An 18888-nucleotide genomic window follows, 5' to 3' on the forward strand; every position below is an offset into this window, starting at 1 on the left:
AGTGTTTTTATGTAGTGTTTTTAATTTCGCATGTGTGTATGTACTCTACACATTTATTGATTATAAGCAGTATTCTAGGAATTTTATAATTCCCTATAGCATGTATGCAGTACGTTGTGTTTCTGATTTTTTTTTTTTTTTCTGAATATTATCCATTTTTATTGTTTTTGATGAAATGGCGTTGAAATTCCAGGTCTTGCATCGCTTGCGGTTAAAACATCTGGGAATTTTTAGTGATAACATAGTGCGTGCACGCACGGAATGTATGTAACTGCAAATATGAATTTTTCTTTTCATTTCCGTGAAACAGATTTGTAAATTCTGTTTAAAAAAATTAGAGATTTTCCTTTTATCGCATGTTTCGTGATTGTAAAGAAAAGGAGGAGGGGAATTCTGGAAGTGATCGAATGATTTGTTATACGCATCGTACTTCAATTCCAAAAGCCTTCCGTGACTTTATATGAGTTCTAAGAAACTGATGCAGTTGTGATGAAACAAAAAAAAAAAAAAAAAAATATGTCACGTGCAGACAGCTGTGCCCGTGAGTTGTATTTCGTACGTCCCGGATTTCCAGCTTTCCCAGGCCAGTCGCTTTTTTTAGTTTTACATAAACAAAAGGCACAGAATGGTTTGATTAAATCTGATTTGCATTTTACACTTAAAACAGTTTTTAACGCAAATCTTTTTATAATAATAATAATAATAAAATTGTGTGTTATGTATGTAATATACGTATAAATATGAACCGTATATTTCGGCGTATAAAAAATTGAAATTTACGGGTGCGCGTTACACGTCGGATATAAAAACGATGGATCTAAAAATACCGTATATTCCGGCGTATAACGCGCACTTCTAATACAAAAAATGAGATCGGAATTTACGGGGGCGCGTTATACGACGTATATAAAAATGATATATTTAAAAATAAGGAAAAAAACATCATACTAACTTAAAAATTTTCATTATCGGATAATTCTTCATTATCAGATAATTTTCTTTACGTTAAGCGTATGAATTATTGTGCTTTCATTCATTTAGAGCAAACATCTGACTCCTAATTCCGCGATCGAGTCGGAAGTGCATTCTTACACCAAATTATGTTTATGTTCCTATTATCTCGAAACCCTAGAATAACATTCTTTTGCGCACCTGCATTGAATACAGCCCACTTTCTTTGCAGAATTGTTTATTCTCTCAAGCACCCCCCTCCCACATACACACACACACATATATCGCTTGCCGGTTCAGTATACCATTGTTCAAAATCCTGAAGGAAAAAATCTTCGAATGAATGACTTCAAAAAAGAAGATCATCGCACATGTATCTTTCCTGTTTCTTCGTAAAGAAAAGGGTGCGCGTTATACTCCGAAATAGACGATAATAATAACTTCACAATGTTTTTACCTCGTAGACAGAATGATGACACCTGCAGACACGTCGATTCAACACATTTATTTCAGGTTAAAGCAGTTCTGGAACCACAATATCTGATTAACACATCATTATGCACTGCACCCATAATTTAGCACATTGTTTGACAATAGACGTAGCGTATATGACATATGCTTTAGCGTACCATATATTACATAATTATAGACACAATGTAACAAATACCTTTCGCTCGTTAGTCATGCTACAAACACTTGTAAAAATTATGCCGCCCGCATGGTATATTTAGGAGAGCCTACTGTTGTACCGAAGTGACAGGGTTCGAATCCCGGAGAAGGCATGAAAGTTTGTAAATGTATAGTGTCTTTGCGGCATGGGAGCACTCTACTTATCTGGCGAGCCGAATTCGTGTGGTTTGGTGGAAGGGAAGAGAAGTGGGAGACCCCCCCCGGGGTCCTTTCTCTCAAAATTGGAGTGGAAGTAGAAGTCTAACCTCCTTGAGGTTCTGGCTACCATTCTTCCATGAAATTCATAGACAAGACAACAACAGCAACACATTTGAAAGGACACGCATGACAGATACGTTGACGACTATCACTTCCAGTCTCAGCACTTCTTCCCAAGAGGGAGTGAGTGGATAAATACGAAAATGAGTGGATAAATTTTGTGAAAAAGTGAGTGGATAAATTTTGAAGATTTAGTTAAGGACTCTGTTAACGTCAATAAATAAATAAAATATTTGCTGTCAAATTCCAGCTTAATGCATAAAAGCGCTTCTCCTGGCAATGTGATCCATACGAGTTGGTTAAAAACTCGCCCTTTTTATTAAAAAAAAAAAAAAAAAAAAAAAAAAAAAAAAAAAATCTCGTACATGAGTGTGATATTTAAATTAAATATATTTACCAGTATATAATTCCGCGAGAGAAACATAGAATAACAAATCATATTAATACTATTTCGTTTTTATTCTTAAATAATTATAGTACTTACTGTTGGCATTTTATAAAATAGTATGTTTACTGTTCAGTAAAATTACAGCACACCTAAGTTTTATTTCAATTCTAAAATTTTTGTTCGTATATTTCTTTTCTAGCTATAAGAATATTGCGAATTTGATGTAATGTAACATGAACGGCTACAAAAAAAAAAAAAAAAAAAAAAAAAGAAAGAAAGAAAGGGAAAAAAAAAAAAAAAAAGAAAAGAAAGAAAGCTTTCCTGGAAAAATATGATTACAACAAGTGTAAGTCTATTTAACATTGAGTAAATGGCCCAAAATTGGCGATATGTCGCCAATCTAACGATAGTTTTGACGACTAATTTTTGTCACTAAATTTGGGGAGATATCGCCAAAAGTCCGCAAACTTAGCGACCATTTTGTGGCATTTTTGTCCGGTGCTTGTATGACTGTAATTCTTATCGTAATTGAATAGCTGTAACTGATTCCCTATATGTAACTGTAGCCGTAGCCGGCCCCTATATGGTAACTTTAAACGTATATGCCTTTCAGTAATTTTGAGAAATGGAAAGGACTGGAAATTCCTCGTCGGTCGGGGCAAACTACGTAAGACCGGCAAGAACGTGAGTTCTCAGTTTTTAGTTCAGAGTTGATTTCGGAGTCTTAAGAGATTTGTGGGCGAGTTTCGCTCTTTAGAAGCGCTTTGCATTGCTTGTGTTTAACCTTCTTAGTAGCTTGAAGTAGTAACTAGTGATTGTGCTGTGTCCTATTGAGAAGCCCAACTGCGGCCGAGTGGTGAAGTCGCTGAGCACTGGTAGCTCGGTTCGAGGCTCGAATCCCGGTGAACGATCAGGGTGCATGGATGTTTTCGTGGTTTTCCTATGGGTAACACGTGTATACTAGTCATCTACCTTTAAAAAGTCTTCCACGAAGGCATTCCTCCCCTTAGACAGCTCTTGAGTGCTCTGCCATCGTTAAATAAACTAAACCTGTCTTACTGAGAAGAGCTGTACGAGTACTTCTGTGGAAAATTGCGAAACTGTAAAGTGCTTCTTTTGGTAAAATAAATTTTATCATCCTGTCGTCGGTTCTGTATGCATTCTTCCCATTACGAACTCGTACTCACTCAACAATTATATTAATGAAAAAACATTAAAATATTTCAATAATTTTTTTTAAGTATATAGAGGATCATAATTGATGGGTTACCGCTGAGTTTCACAATTACTATTAGATTTCATTTACAGTTGTATTATACATGTGTATCTTTGCAAGAATAATACCAGATCATATCAATCGACCACGCCATATGTAGTAAAGCAAGTTATAAGTACCTTTCTTTATTGCAAAGACACGTATAAAATGCGAGTTGAAAAGCTATCAATCTGAAATTCTCAAAGCAAAGCCACAGGGCTGTAACTGCATTGATATCCGAGCTGCGTAAATAACATCCTCTTTCAACCTAACACGGATATGTTTTCAAATTCTGAGAGCTCGCGATTGCAAGAATGTAAACTTGTTGCTGTAACTATACATACTAAAGAAATCTTTACTTATTAAAAACTGTTCCTCAATCTTGTAGCATAATTTAGTTACCAGACCAATGCAAACTGCACCATGGATGGTGCTAGGCACTTTGCAGGCTGTGTGCTGGACCTGCAATGTACATCCAGATCAAATATATCATTTTTGTCAGGTAAAGAGGCTTCGAAGTCAGCCAGAGGGGGACATAGAAAGAAAAACGCTTTGAAAAGGAGTCGGTAAGCCAAGAAAGGTCGGGAAACCAAGCTGTAGAAAAAGGATTAGTTAGTTACAGTTTGTCGCTAATTTTGGCAAGTGATCCGAAGCAACTATGAGTGATCGTCTAAGAGAACTTTTTGTCACCTTTTTTGATAAAATCATCATTAGGATCTTCGATTTATTTAATAACTGCCTAATTATTTCAGTTGCTGATAAAATATCTTAAGATCGGATTACTGCTATGTTCGCTTCAAGATTGTATTCCCTCTTACCTTTCAAAAAATTGGCTTAGAACGTTATCAGTCTACTGATTTTTTCTGTTAAAACCGAAGCCTTGAGGAACAGATAACAGTTTTGTAATCTAAAATATTAAAAGGTAGGTCGAAATCCAAAACCTCATGCTTTCAAAAGAACACGGCGCGCGGCAGAATTAGTGGGGCTTGCGTCGGGCTGTCTGGCGGAGGGAGTTGGACGATAAGGGGAGAACGCGGGTCAGAGTTCATTTCGAGGTTTCATATTTCTCTTGGTGCCTCGAAGCATGTGGCTTACAGCTGTGTTGAAAATGTCAGTGGAAAAGAATGAAAGCTTCATACGTTGGGAAGAGGGGGAACTTGCAGGTTGTGTCTGGAAAAACGAAAATTTTCGGTTTGCGAATTCCTTCGGTGGGGGTGTGATCGCTCCCTCTGATGATAAGTTGTATATAGCTGTCCCACTCCGTCTTATCTTCACTTCAACAAACAGTGAAGATTTTGTTGAGGCGTCGTAAATTGTGGAGGTTGTGTCTGTGTTTATTTGCGGGGTTCAGAATTCTTCTCTCCACTTGCTACCCCAACACGAAACCTTTGCATGACCTTGTCCCAACACCGAATAACGAACATGGAATCATTGAACATTGTTCAGTTTATCGCTTTTATAAATATACTAGCGGAAGTACCCGATGCCAGTTAAGTTATATTGAGAATAATGTATCTATAGAGATACAGATAGTATTATAACAACAGAGAAAACGATACCGCTGTAATCCTTCTCTAATAACGATGAAAAAAAAAAAAAAAGTGACATTCAATAGTCATACATTTTTCAGTGTGATGCGATATGAAACCCATCACATAAAACATTTCGGTAGACAAATGAACTAATTCTCTCTCATTATATCAGCAACAATGGCACGCAGTTTTGAATGATTTCGTCTTTCTAATCAAATGGTCGTAAAAGCTCAAGTTCCTTCCAATATTTCACCTATATTCAATTTTAGTCGATTAAATGTGGCCAAAAAGTGATCAGAAATCAGTAATGTGAACATACACACAAACAGGCATTCTTCTTGATGTATATATATATAGAGAGAGAGAGATTAACAAATTCTACGATTTGAAAGCGAACAGTGACAACGCTTTTCGAAATTAAGCAGATTATATGTTTCTTGTATGCATTTTATCAATTAATTAATATTTATGGCAGTAGTAAGCCCCAGATTTATTATTTTTTGCATATTCTTTTTACGTTTTAGCTGTGATTTTTTTTTTTTTTTTTTTTTTTTTTGGGTACAGTAAAAAGAAATTTGTTTTTTTATTTTATAGAATGCCGGCCCTGTAGTGATGACGAAATTTTGCAATCTTTCTGTACGAGTGATTTTGGTAAGTTGTTTTCTTTAGCCTTTATTAATCTTTTCGAGTAATTTCAAGTGTCTTTATAGAGTTTAAATATTGCGAAAGAATAAAATTATGTTAAGCGTTAAGGCCGTATCTCACGTTCAGAACGTTTTGGAAGAAAACTGTTTAGTGCAATTTTTCTGCTTTGTCACATGATAGAAAACTAAGTCATCACAGATCTCTTTCGGATTACCATGTAAAGGGGAAACTTGCTTTCCATTACAAACACGAAGGCCAGTGCAGAACTTTCATTCAAGTTCTTTTTTAGTTCGATGCTGATTGAGTGAAAACATTCAATCTGCAACTTTTTGCGAAAGGAAGGAAAAATTCGCACGTTTTTCTTGCAATACTAAAGCTGATATAAAAAATTTTGGAACATTTAATTGTTCGTCTGAAACAGGCGGATGTCTTATAGCGCTTGTAGTTTACAGACCAGTTTGTCTTGTAATTTATTTGATGTTAGAAACACCTGTAGCTTTGTCTTTCAATTGACAGAAGTGCAGCTATTCAACACAGTATAGGATCTTTAATTTGCCTTTCTAAATTAAAATCATGCATTGTTTGACGAACAACGTCATAAAAGCAGAATACATACAGTACAAGACGGTTGTGAGAAAATGTTGAAATGGATTCCAAATGTTTTTCTATCGGGTCAGTCCACAAGTTCGTGTGCATTAAGAGTAAGCGTGGAATTCACTATGACGCATTTACTAAAGCAGTAGAGTTTTGAACCTGTTGAAATTTGTCATCGTTTGACTAACATATTATTCATTTCATCACTAACTTTCGTAAGTATCGAACGCGTGTTAGTATGACTGCCCAGAAATGGTTTAAAAATTTTAAAGTTGGAAAAAGCAGCATTGATGGTGAACCCCGTTCAAGACGTTTTAAACTGTTACAACCAAATCAAACGATTCATTCATAAGTTTATAGTGAACAACTTTGCCGTCTAAACTCGGAATTGATCAAAAAACGGCCACGATTGGTGAATATCAAGAAAGTGTTGTTTTATCATGATCGCATACGGCTCGAACAACATACGCTAGACCGCATACGGCTCCGACAATGCAAAAATTAATGAATTTAATTGGGAGCTTTTGCCACATCCTGCTTACTTCCCAGATATTGCCCCAAGTGAATTTCACTTATTTCGTGCCTTCCAAATTTTTTTACTCGGAAAAAAAATTAAATTCTAAACAGGATGTACGCAATGAACTTTCAAGTTTTTTTTTTTTTTTGCATTAAAACCAGAGCCTTTCTACAGCAATGGCACAAAAAAGCTGCCTGCAAGATGGCGAGACATTGTAGATAATGAAGGAAAATATATAATTGATTAAAATGTTAAATTGTGTTTTTTTATATTATTTAAAAATTTACGAAAAAACTGCGCACGAATTTATGAACTGAATAATTCGCTAGGCCTTTTTTATTTTTGTATAATATCTCCAATTGTTGCACTTTGTAATACATATAATTCGTGTGATTTCTAATGTACGTAACTTATAATTTCTTTAAAACTTTTTTATCGATATTGTAGTTGATGTAACATGTTTGCTAACGGTGCATAAATTATTTAATAAGAAATATTTCCAGAGACATGTAAGATTACTTCCAGTTTCTCAGCTTTTTGCATCTTAATAAAAGACAAAAAAATCACGATTTGGTATTTACGTTGGTGAAAGGGTTCTATATTTCAGCAGGAACAAATCGTGTGTGTCTTTATAGAAGCAAATTATTCTGTCCTGGCACTTGGTTTAAATGACACGGACGAACATTTGTCGACAATTATTGAGCAAAACAGAATTAGATGAAAAGTTTAAGATAAATTTGTGATTTGGATAAACACTCTTTTTAAAAGTACTGTAACTGGATTTATCGCTAAATGAATTTGCCTTTGCTTAAGAATTTACTCATAAACTGTGAATGTATTTAAAGACCTTATAAGGAAAATGTAAATAATGTCTTCTTTGGTGCAGTGTACAGATGAAGAATGTGCAGGGTGGTCATAAAAAATTTTCCCTATGTATGAACTCATAGCGGCCTATCCGCTTAATCAGTCGAAATGAAATTTCAGGTATTGTTATTTGAAAGCATTATGATAATTTAAAGCGCTCACGATTTAGGTTACAGTGAGAAAAAAATCGAAATTTTCGAATGGCAGCATCCGCTTTTTTCCTGAGCAAATTGATCAGCGCAATGAAAAACCATAAATGACGTTAGAACGGTACATGTACGAAAATTGCCGACTGAAAACATTTGCAAAGAAGAGCATTGTAAACGACTAGTGCCAGCACAAGAGAGGAGAGGAAATTTATTGGAATTACAGTTTTTTACCTCTTTACCTCTTTATGTTTCCGAAGTTTTTTCTTTGGGACTTTATTCGGAGTCCTGATTTTGATGCGATCGCGTCTTTTAGACCCAGCGCGCCTATTCGTCTTACTTTCTCATGGTTGATTTGTGATAGTATAGAAAGCGGCAAAAATGTCACGTTATTTATTACACAACGAAGAAATATTGCAGAAATTATCAGAGGTATCAACTGGCGAAGAATGTATTGAAGAAAATGAGGATGGAAGTGATCGTGAATTTTTAATTCACATGATTCTGATTCAGACAGTGATACATGTTCTGAAAACGAATGTAAGAAAGACATAAATTTTTTTGAGGGAAAAAATTGCCGGAAGTAAAAAAAAAGTATATAAAAAATGCATTGTTTGTCCAGGAGGCGGAGGGGAAACCCGAAAAACGTGTTTCTCCGAATGTGAAAAATATTTGTATTTGGAACACGAAAACACTTTCTTCAATATGCTGCTCACATTTATTGTTGCATTTTCATCTCTGTCTATAGTGCTAATAAAGTAAATAAGAATCGACAAAGAGTAAAGAATATCGACGATACAGTACTTTTTTTTCCCTGGGCTAATAAATAATTAGATTTTTTATTCTTTTAAGAAATTTTTTTCATAAAAGCATTTGGAGAAATTAAAAATTTTAACTTGCATATTTTTTAAAAAATTTATCATAAAATTTATTATTGACATAAATGTCACATTGTTTCTGAATATTCGCAACATTTTCTTCAAAAAACAAGAACTGGGCCTTTTGGACTCAGTGCGCGCGCTCGTGGATTAAGCTCTGTCAGTCATAGTACCTATTTCCGTAAATGTTACCTCAAGAAATTCAACTAATTTTTTTCTTCATATGCACTGTGCATCTAAAAGCTTTTAGGACTGAATTTATAAAAAGTCAAGATATGAAGAAAAGTTCTTACATACGTTCTTTCTAGTACAATTTATATCGCTTTCCTTCCGATATTATATATTGCGATACTATATATGTTTAGCTGCTACATACATTCCTTTCGATACTATATATCGCTTTTATATTCACGGAGCTTCCCCGATTGCTTCACAGAAGAAAAACACTTGGAACTAATTTGGTCCTATTTGTCATAGTTTCTGGATTTCTGAAATGGTCTTAAAATGGTGCAAATTTTGTTTTAAGCAATAGAGAGCAGTTTGTGATATTTTCGTTTGCAGTCAGTGGTTTTTTTATGCAAAGAGAACTGCGTTACCTTCCTATAATCACTCACTATCTCTGTAACGGGTAGATATTGGCAGCATAAAATCAACCAGCTGATAGCGTTATTATTTTTTTTAATAAATTTACTGTATACAAACAGTTCATATTTCAATAGATTTGTTACTAGTTAGTTTGCTAGTTACTTTGTTTCAGTAGCTGAGATTTGTTACTAACCATATCCACAGGGTTGTTAATTTGCAGTTTCACTGGGGCTGATGAAAAAAGAATTGTTTTCAAAAACCTTTTTAGGAGCGCTGTATCATTCTGGACGATTAATGAGAAATGAACATCTTGGAATATGTTTTTCACATAATGGATTTAAATCTTTTGCTCGAAAAGATTTGGTAGCTAGAAGCTATGTGCAGCCACCTCATATTTCTAAATAAATTTTATTAAATGATCACAAAGACTGCATGGACTAAGACTTTAGTTTTCTGCATTTTTTTTTTTTAATTATTTATTTCCAATGGCTATGCAGAAAGTCACAAAGAACTAAAATCTTATGAAAAGAAGTTAATAACAATAGATCTATGAACAAAATGATCGAAGTCATTGCTTAAGGAGCGTTCTTACCTCCCAGTACCTCGACTCTTCTGTAAGACCACTAAGAGCCCCACATCGAAACAGGTGGTCCCTGTCCATTTCTTCTCTAGAATTACAAAAAGTGGGCAAATAGGATCGCTTGAAATGACTATACAGTGCAGTTGGGCGGCAAGGCAATCATGTCCTATAGACAGACGGAAAGCTGCAACTGCATTGCGTCTTGGACTGTCGGGAGTAAGAGAAGGACTTATCATTTTCCAACTTTTTAAGGCTGTACGAGTCTGAGGATCTCGTAAGATGTAAATAATTTTTTTTAAGAACAGTTTAATCCTCCTATAAAAAATGGCTGTATTAGGATGTTCTAGTAAGCTGGCACCTCTTTTTGCAAGGAAGTTCGCTTGTTCATTGCCCCCAAAGGCCACATTGACCAGGCACCCACTGGAGAACGATTTGTTTCCTTTAAAATGAGAGCTCTCAGGAATTCTTGACATTGCAAAATTTCAGGTGTTAATTGGATGTTCAGCAGAGCTAAGTGATGTTTTCTACTATTATGAATTTCTGATTTTCTGCCTCCCTCCCAGTTGAATTGTAGTAACCTAGTAATATCAATACGTAGATAAGAATAACTATTCCTAACGATATTCTTATTACCTTTAACAGCTTAATATGACTGAATTTTATGTAATGTTTTCATTGCAGAGCAGATTTATTTTAATAGTATTGTATCTTATTTATACATTTATATTTGCAGTTATACAAGGTACAGTGTCGGCTCTTCATCACAATCCTGAAGCACAGACATCCGAATTGAATATTCGTGCTAGTGCTATCATAAGAAACAACCCACACAAGTCATGGTCCAATGCCAAATATGTGACTTTATACAGACCGCTGAAATGCGGAACGAAAGCTGGAATGGGAGAATTTCTGTTCCTCGGTAGATGGCGCTTAGGACAGCCTGTCATTCACTGTGCGCCGAGACTGTCTCATTGGAAAGAAATTCGAAGGAAAGCCATCTCTGAGGGAACTTCTCAGTGCCATCTTCATTAAAATAACAGTATTCTCACATACCGAACGTTGGTAACATTAAAATCCATTTCCGCCAAAATCGTCAGTTCATTTTCGAATTCAAAACAGACATGTATGGCAACGTACACAGTACAGCAGAATAAACTTTGTTTTGAATGCTATAAAAACTGCGAACTATAGTGTGTATATTTGTAAGCTTAAAAGAAGAAGAAAAAACCCTTCTGTGATAAAATTAAATGTATTTAAATTTTAATTTGTGAAGATGAGATGAAGGGGCAGATACTTTTCTGTGTTAGTTACGCGTTTGCAATACAGTTTTTCTTTAATAATCATTCTAAATAGAGTTGTATATTTTTTATTGATATAAATATACATGAAGTTTTTGTAAAAAAAAATTAGTGCAATTCTTTTTTGTACTGTTTGATAATGTGTCAAAAAGTAATACCTATTTGTTTTCTTTTATTTCATTTGTTTTTAGATAAAAATTTGAATTGCTTTAATAAATATTGTGTATTCTAATTTTCATTTAAAATTTCATGTACTATTATTTGAAGTACAAAAACTAGAAAAAAAGTCAATAAAATACTTGAATAACTGAAATTTTAGCCAAAACATTTATGGCATTTTTTTTCTTAAATGTGATAACATCAGTGTTGTTATGTAAATGTTCATATATCTGTGTGCTCGTTATTTAAACTGGAAATTTTCAAAATGGCACTAGAAGTATTTCCCAAAAAATGTTAATTTCTTATTTGATATAAACTTTCATAAAAACATTAAAATTCATTACATTACTTCTTTAATATTATGTACTTGTTTTAGAAAAATATATATACAAACAAGGCATTTTGTTAAATTCTGCATTATTTCTAAAATACTTTTGTCTAAAAGAAGAAAAATGTTTTAAAATGTTTACTATGACTGAACTATTCAGCTGTTGGTTTTATAGTTAAGTCAATATTTCTTTAATTAATGTTTAGCTTTCTGATAATAGCAAGAAGAAAAACATCCATTTTTGTGTATATAATGTACAAAATAATTGTAAATAAATTTTAAATATTGTTGAAAATTCTTTGTGTAAATTTATTTCTTAATAGACATGAAAATAGACCTCCTTGGATGTATGCAATAGAATATAAAAGAATGTATTTTGTCTCGAATTTTTTTTTTTTTTTTTCTTCCTCATGGACAGCTTTTTTTCAAATATTTATTTAAATTTTACTAAACAGGAATTCAAGCTACCTAAATAAGTTGATATTTATAAACAGAACTGATCTGTATAATTTAAAATGATAAAAATATTTAAAGTTGCAAAAACAAGAATAAGTTTTTACACAAGCTTTTATTTCTATAATCACAATGTGAATTCTGTCATAGCACTGTGTTTTAAAGAAGAATGTTCTGCATGGGGAAATCATATTGTTGCATTTGTATGGGCTCTTGAATGCACATAAAACCGATGATAGCTTGATCAAATTTATTTTACCAAAAGAAACACTTTACAGATCTGGAACTTTCCACAAAAATACTCGCACAGCTCTTCTCACTATCACAGAACACAATCAGTACAAACTTCATCACTTCAAACTACTAAGTAATGAAAAGCGCATTTAAAGAGCAAAGCTCAGACGGAGATATCTCAATCTCCGAAGTCGACTCTGAACTGAAAAACTGAGATCAGATACTGTTGAAGTTATACAGGGACGGACCGAAATGTGGCGACAAAAATTAGTAAACAAAGCCACAGACAGCTTGGCGATATCTCGTCAATTTAGCGACATAGCCATTTACCTCCATGTTAAATAAACTTGCCCCTGTAATTTTATTTTCCGAAGAGCTTCGTCTGTTTCAAGCATTTCATGTTACCTTATACAAAAAATGTTACGATTTCACATACACTACCCGACATGAAAATGCAACAACAAAGAGTGGCCAGAAACTGATGAAACTCGGCAAACAGAGAGAGACGGCAATGAACACTAAGTCATTTTTATTTTGAAATATGTATAATACAGAGCGTGAACAGCGTCGACTCAGTAGTTTATAGGACTACCTAGGAAAGCAACAGTTCTAGGTACAGAGTTAATGAGACTACGGATGGCGTCCAATCACATCCCAAATGTGTTCGATTGGTTAGAGATCAGGAGAGACCGGTGGCCAGGGAAGCATCTGCACACCTTGCAGAGCACGTTGGTTAATACGAGCACTGTGTGGTCGGGCTTTATCCTGCTGATAAAGGGCATTGGGTACTCCCTAAATGTAGGGAAGTGTCACCGGCTGCAGCACTGCCCTGAATACGAACTAGAGGTGACCTGGAATAGTACGCAGTTGCGCACCAAACCGTGATGTCCAGGGCCGTTCCTAGGCCATTGGCTGCCTGCGTACTTTCCTAAGAATGCCGCTCCCAAATGTAAAAAAAAATTGCTCAATGATTAATAAAATTTTTATTTGATACCCGCTAAGTACTTACAATGAATTTTAAATATTTAGGCGTGGTATCGCGAGAGTCCGGCTGCCCCTGATTTTGGCCACCTGCTTACTTTTACGCACTGCACACCCTCTAGGAACGGCCCTGATGACATCACGTCCCACAGTTGCTGCCGGATCGGACCTGTCTCCATATCGACGCCACACTCGTACGCAGCGACTCATCTGAGAACAAGACCGTGTACCTTTCCGTCGCTCACATCGCTCGAGCCCGGAGCCATTGCAGACGTTGGCGTCTATGGTGTGGAGTCGATGGTAGTCTTCTTAACGGACGAGTGCAGGCCTCCAGCCACCAATCGATGGCAAGTGGTTCCGGTTGATATGGGAACATCCAGGTTGTCTTGAACGGATGCAGAAGTGGCTTGCGAGTGCGCCACCGCTTGTCGGCGGATGTGTCGATCCACGCATGATGACCTCACTCTGGCTGCACCGGCACCCCTCGAACTTGCCACATTTCCTTGTTCCAACCATCGTCGCCACAACCGGTGCACTGTCGACGCGTCTAGGTGTGTCTCAGCTGAGATTTACCGTATGGACCAACCTGCCCTTCACAGTCCGATCACCATGCTTCTCGTAAAATCGTCTGTTTGCTGGAATTGCTTCCGTTGACGACAGACAGTCTGACATTCTCTGCTATTACATGCGTCCTCTGAGACAAGAACAATTTTTCTACTAAGATTTCCGTAGCAGCGATAATGGCACGAAAATTTAACATTCTTGCAGGTTCCTTTTTCTTATACCTTCTTCAACGTGCGCTGGAGAGCTGCGCATTTCACATCATTCGCATAACTCGGTGACGTACGTCTACCATGAAATTTGCATAATTTTCGGGCCACTCCTTCTTGGTGTTGCATTTTCAATGTCGGGTAGTGCATAAACTGTAAAAATGATTCACATATATACAAAATTTGTAACAATATTTTTGTCGATGATACCCGTTACATTGTGCAGTCATGTGATGTCCACATCTGATTTTTATTTATATCTTCACCTTACGATTTTATCTGCTTTACCTTCCTACACTTCAGGTCATTGAGGACTATGGTGTAATTATATTCCTCTTATTAATAAAATAATTAACATCAAAGCTAAATCAATTTACTCGATTAATCCCATATTTATAAATGTATAAATGACATTCACGAGCATATAATTAAAAATCCAATAATACTTATGCCAAAGAAAATGAAAGGAATCATTACATAACAGCACATGCATAAAACTGCCAATACAGAAATCTCTAATATACATTATTAATAGAATCCATATGAATACATATTTCAAGAAAATTAAAAACCTAAATAACATAACTTAAGCAAAAGACTCACCAAAAGGCATTAAGAGATTATAAATCTTGCAAAATCGTATCTATTGGAAAAAGTACACAATATGTACACAGCTAATAATGGGAGAAATGGCATTCTTTATATCATGTATGGTTAAAAACTCGATAATGGGAGAAATGGCATTCTTTATATCATGTATGGTTAAAAACTCGATCTCAAAGTAACATTCAATGGATCGCCGCAGTCGAGGAGTATTTATATACATACATTATACCATAATATGGAAAAACAGCTTCGATTTCAAACACAAATAATTCGTTCACTTCTGCTGCAGTTACCTTAGGTACATAATCATCGAGTGCTTTACCATAATCGAATAAACCAAACCAACCAATTACGTAAAAATTAAATAACAAAATGGAATAAAAGTCACGTATATGAAATTTCATGAATGCTTTAAAAATGTAAACTATTTAAATATTTCCATACCTTTGAGATATATCATTCATCCTCTCCCTGATATCTTATATTAGTGTTATCTAAATGTTCTGATGTAACAGATGGAAAATAATCCAGTGTTTTTAGGAATCAGACATTAAAGCTGAGCTTGCAAATTCATTTTATTATCTTTGCATGGTTGGATAAAATCTTAAAATAACTTTGCTGATGAGTGAAATCTGATGCATGTGTAAGATCGCGCGATTGATATTTTTTTCTTATTTTGCACTTTTGATACAATTTGGCATGAAAAATTAGACGCAATGTTTCATATTTTTAAAAAGGGAGATATTTGTTAGATGCCTTAACTGAAAATGTCAGATTCCTCTGCCGTTCAGACTGTGGGTTATCTGAGCTAACGAAAACAACAGACTTAGTCGACCCATCTCTAAAACCAGATTTTCACCAGAGAGTTTAAAAATCTGAACTGCACGCATAGCGGAGCTAGTTAACACATGGAACTGATTCCATTAGCTAAACCCTAGTCTGAACGGCCGTTTAGGGGCAGTTAGATGTCGCTTCTCGTGCAGTTGGTTTCATGGGGGGAGATATTTGATTCGAGTAGCGGGTAATTTTGGTCTATGACCCAGTGGATAAGACCTGAATATCGATAATTCTGTCCAAGTTCGTACCTCGTCAAACAGATTGTCTAAGTGGGTTTGCGTGGTTTCTTCACGCGTAACGTGAGTACGAACCAGTTTTCCTTAGAAAATCCTTTCCCAGAATCTTGTGATTTTCCTTAATCAATTAACTTTACCTAACTGATCTGTTTTCATCCATGTAGTTGGACAGCACCAATAGATATTAAATATTGCAAGCATGAATTATTGGCTCATTTAAGATCATATGAAGCGTTAGAACAAAAAACATACCACTTACGGTTTAATTTTAATATCAGAACTGAACGTTTGCCTTCAGTTTTACTATTTTTATTGTGCGTGCTGCTCAATTGCGAATAGAAATATTACTACTTGCTGTTGGATTAAGCAATTTTTGAAAGTCTGTGTCTGACTTCATTGCGGATCATCAAAAAGACGTCCGTTATACTAAAACACATGAGACATTTTAACTGTAATGATAATGAAACATAGTTTCTAGAAATTAAGCTAGCTTTTTAGTTCTAGCTCATAGTTAATCTTTTACTTTGGCATGTTTCTCTTTTCTTGACTACAGTTGATATGAAATTTTCCAGGGTGATCAAGCTCGTGAATAAAACGACAGGTGCAAAGTGAGAGATTTCGCAATCTACAGAACACGGAAAAAAATGCCTGCCCGCAATATGTACAGCCACATATTTACATATATAACGCATCTGTAAGTTCCTACATCGTTCTGCAGTTAAGCTCATTAATGGAGGTTGCACACATGTCGTACGGAAGTGATAATAGCATGAGTATGTGATACAAATCATGGGCATGTTCGACCATTATCAGGCAGTCTGTGAAGTAATAAGTTTGTTGTGCGATTAGCCGGAAGTCTTATAATCCGAATTTGTGATACAAACATTGGAGACGAAAGTGACATAGAAATACCTATGACATAGAACGGTTTCAACGAGCACTAACAAGTGCTTTAAACAGGAGTTGTTTACAGAGATTCAAATCTAAACCAAAAGTCCAATGTTAAACAGCATTATCCACTTGGCCATTGATGGACAAACTGAGCCAAGTCGGTCATAGCATTTTGGTAAAGCACTTGCTCATGGATGGCCAAAGCAATTCACTAAGCCAAGTGGATCACAGCAATTTACCAGATCACTTGCCCATTGATAGAAAAGCATTGCACTGAGCCAACTGGATCACAGCACTTATCCATTGATGGACAAAGCAGTGCACTGAGGCAAGTAGATCACAGCATTTTAGAAAAATAGTGAGCCAAGTGGATCATATCATTTAGCCATTGAAATGGACAAAGCAGTGAAATGAGTCAAGTGGATTATAGTATTTTCAGCGAGTAAATGGTTATAGAAATTAATCGGATTATTTTTTTAGTCCAAAGGGGCTTTGTCCCTGAAGGACTATTATTTTCGTTTTTCGACGGAACCCTATAAACGGAGTATCACTTTTCAAATCGTTACCACCAAATGCTATCGTCCTGTATTATATTTGAAGAAATTAAATAATGAAGAATCTGTATAAATGTATGTATGTTTCTCGCATTGTGATAGAAAGCAGTACCTAGAGGCATTCAATTTTGAATGACATAATCCTACTGCGAACATGGGCAACTGAAAGCCCAAATTTGGAATTTGTTTTATTATCGATTTCATATTTTGTAAAACTTTAATGAATTTTTGATTAACCAACTCAACGATTTCAAAGCGAGAAATGGCAACACTTTACGGGAGGAAAAAAACCCTTTTTATCTCCAGCGCGCGGAATGCGTATCGGAAATTCTAAAGATATGCTCATTTCAAAATTGTTTTGCGACACTGCTGTTGAATTTTATCGTTTAAGGGCAAAAAACATGATATTTAATAAATAAAGGTAACACACAAGGCGTTAAAAAAACGCCCCTTCGGACGTAATTTAAAATCTGAAATCTTTCAGATTTTTTTAAAAATTTATTATTGCTAATAAATATAATTTATTACTGCTCTAAAACTTTTGCGCTTATATATATTTGGCTTTGCAATGCTATAGTGACTTGAAAAACAGTTGTTACCTATAGTAAATCTTTCATTTCGGAAATATAGTAGGTGCGCGACCCTTAATGTGATCGCGTTTGTCCATGACTGTATTGATAACATTTACCAAACGCTAACATTAAACGCTGAGGAAAAAATATCCTTCAAAATAGCAATGAAATTTAACTTACTTAATATAATTAGAAACATAAAAAATACTTTTTTCCCCAACATTTTAATTAGGAAAAGCAAAAGTTTATTTATGATCTGTTTATAACGTCTTCAATGGAAAACTTCATTTATGAACTGTTCATCATAACGTTTCCGGAAATTATTTGACACATACTGTTACTCTAATCTCAATATCTGGAAGTATCCTTCATTGGAAGAGAACACGATTGTGTAAAATATAAAATTAGGCAAAAGAGAAACGTAGTTTTGGGGAAACCTTTTTAGGGGAACAAATATTCTGCAAAATTGTTTTTGCTTGTGAAGAAGAGGCATCTGTATCAACAGGATTATTCAAAATTTAAGTCAAACTAACGTTGTTCTTTTACCTCATTTTCAGTGGTTGACTGAAATAAAAACCAAGCTATTTCCTGACTTTACCCTTGTAAAGTTTGGTCTTCTTCGGTAGCATAGAATTAGACCAAAAATTTAAAAGACAATCTGCGAATTGTCAGTATGTCTTGCAAGTGCCGTAGAGACAAGGAAAGGATGTAAGGGACCCTTTTATTTATTCAAATAACGTTTAACAGACGGCACCAACTCGTGTTTACTAAAGCCAACAAGTATTATAAAATTAAAGATAACGGATGAACTAAAACTATGGCTAAGTACTATTTCAATAACTGGCTCTGACTAATCGCTAGATAATAAAATTTAGCAACGTGCCTTTAAGCAGGCAACACGCTCTAATTTTGCCCTCTAAAACCTTCCTTTAAATACTGTATACTCTCTTTTGAATATCGCGCGAGCTAGAAATTTACATTTCGGCAGAGAAATAGAAACAAGATCGATAGGAAAGAATAGTAACATAAAGTAACTGCTTAAGGAACGTAAATGATAACTCTCCTGCCGTACTTGCTGATATTTCT

General features: G+C 35.1%; 1 protein-coding gene across 1 annotated transcript in view; it reads left to right on the plus strand.

Moving 5' to 3' along the window:
* The window catches only part of LOC118187580 (meteorin-like protein), an 81302-nt gene extending 69382 nt beyond the window's left edge, over positions 1-11920 (plus strand). Inside the window, exons 3-4 of the mRNA XM_085819529.1 lie at positions 5669-5725; positions 10617-11920. Coding sequence (XP_085675655.1) covers positions 5669-5725; positions 10617-10915 — 356 coding nt within the window. The 3' untranslated portion in view covers positions 10916-11920. The remainder of the gene's footprint in view (positions 1-5668; positions 5726-10616) is intronic.
* Positions 11921-18888: the final 6968 nt, after the last annotated feature.

Source organism: Stegodyphus dumicola, chromosome 6 (genome assembly GCF_044657685.1).
Source record: "Stegodyphus dumicola isolate Sdum_Otavi_A_Nest chromosome 6, ASM4465768v1".
NCBI lineage: Eukaryota > Metazoa > Arthropoda > Arachnida > Araneae > Eresidae > Stegodyphus > Stegodyphus dumicola.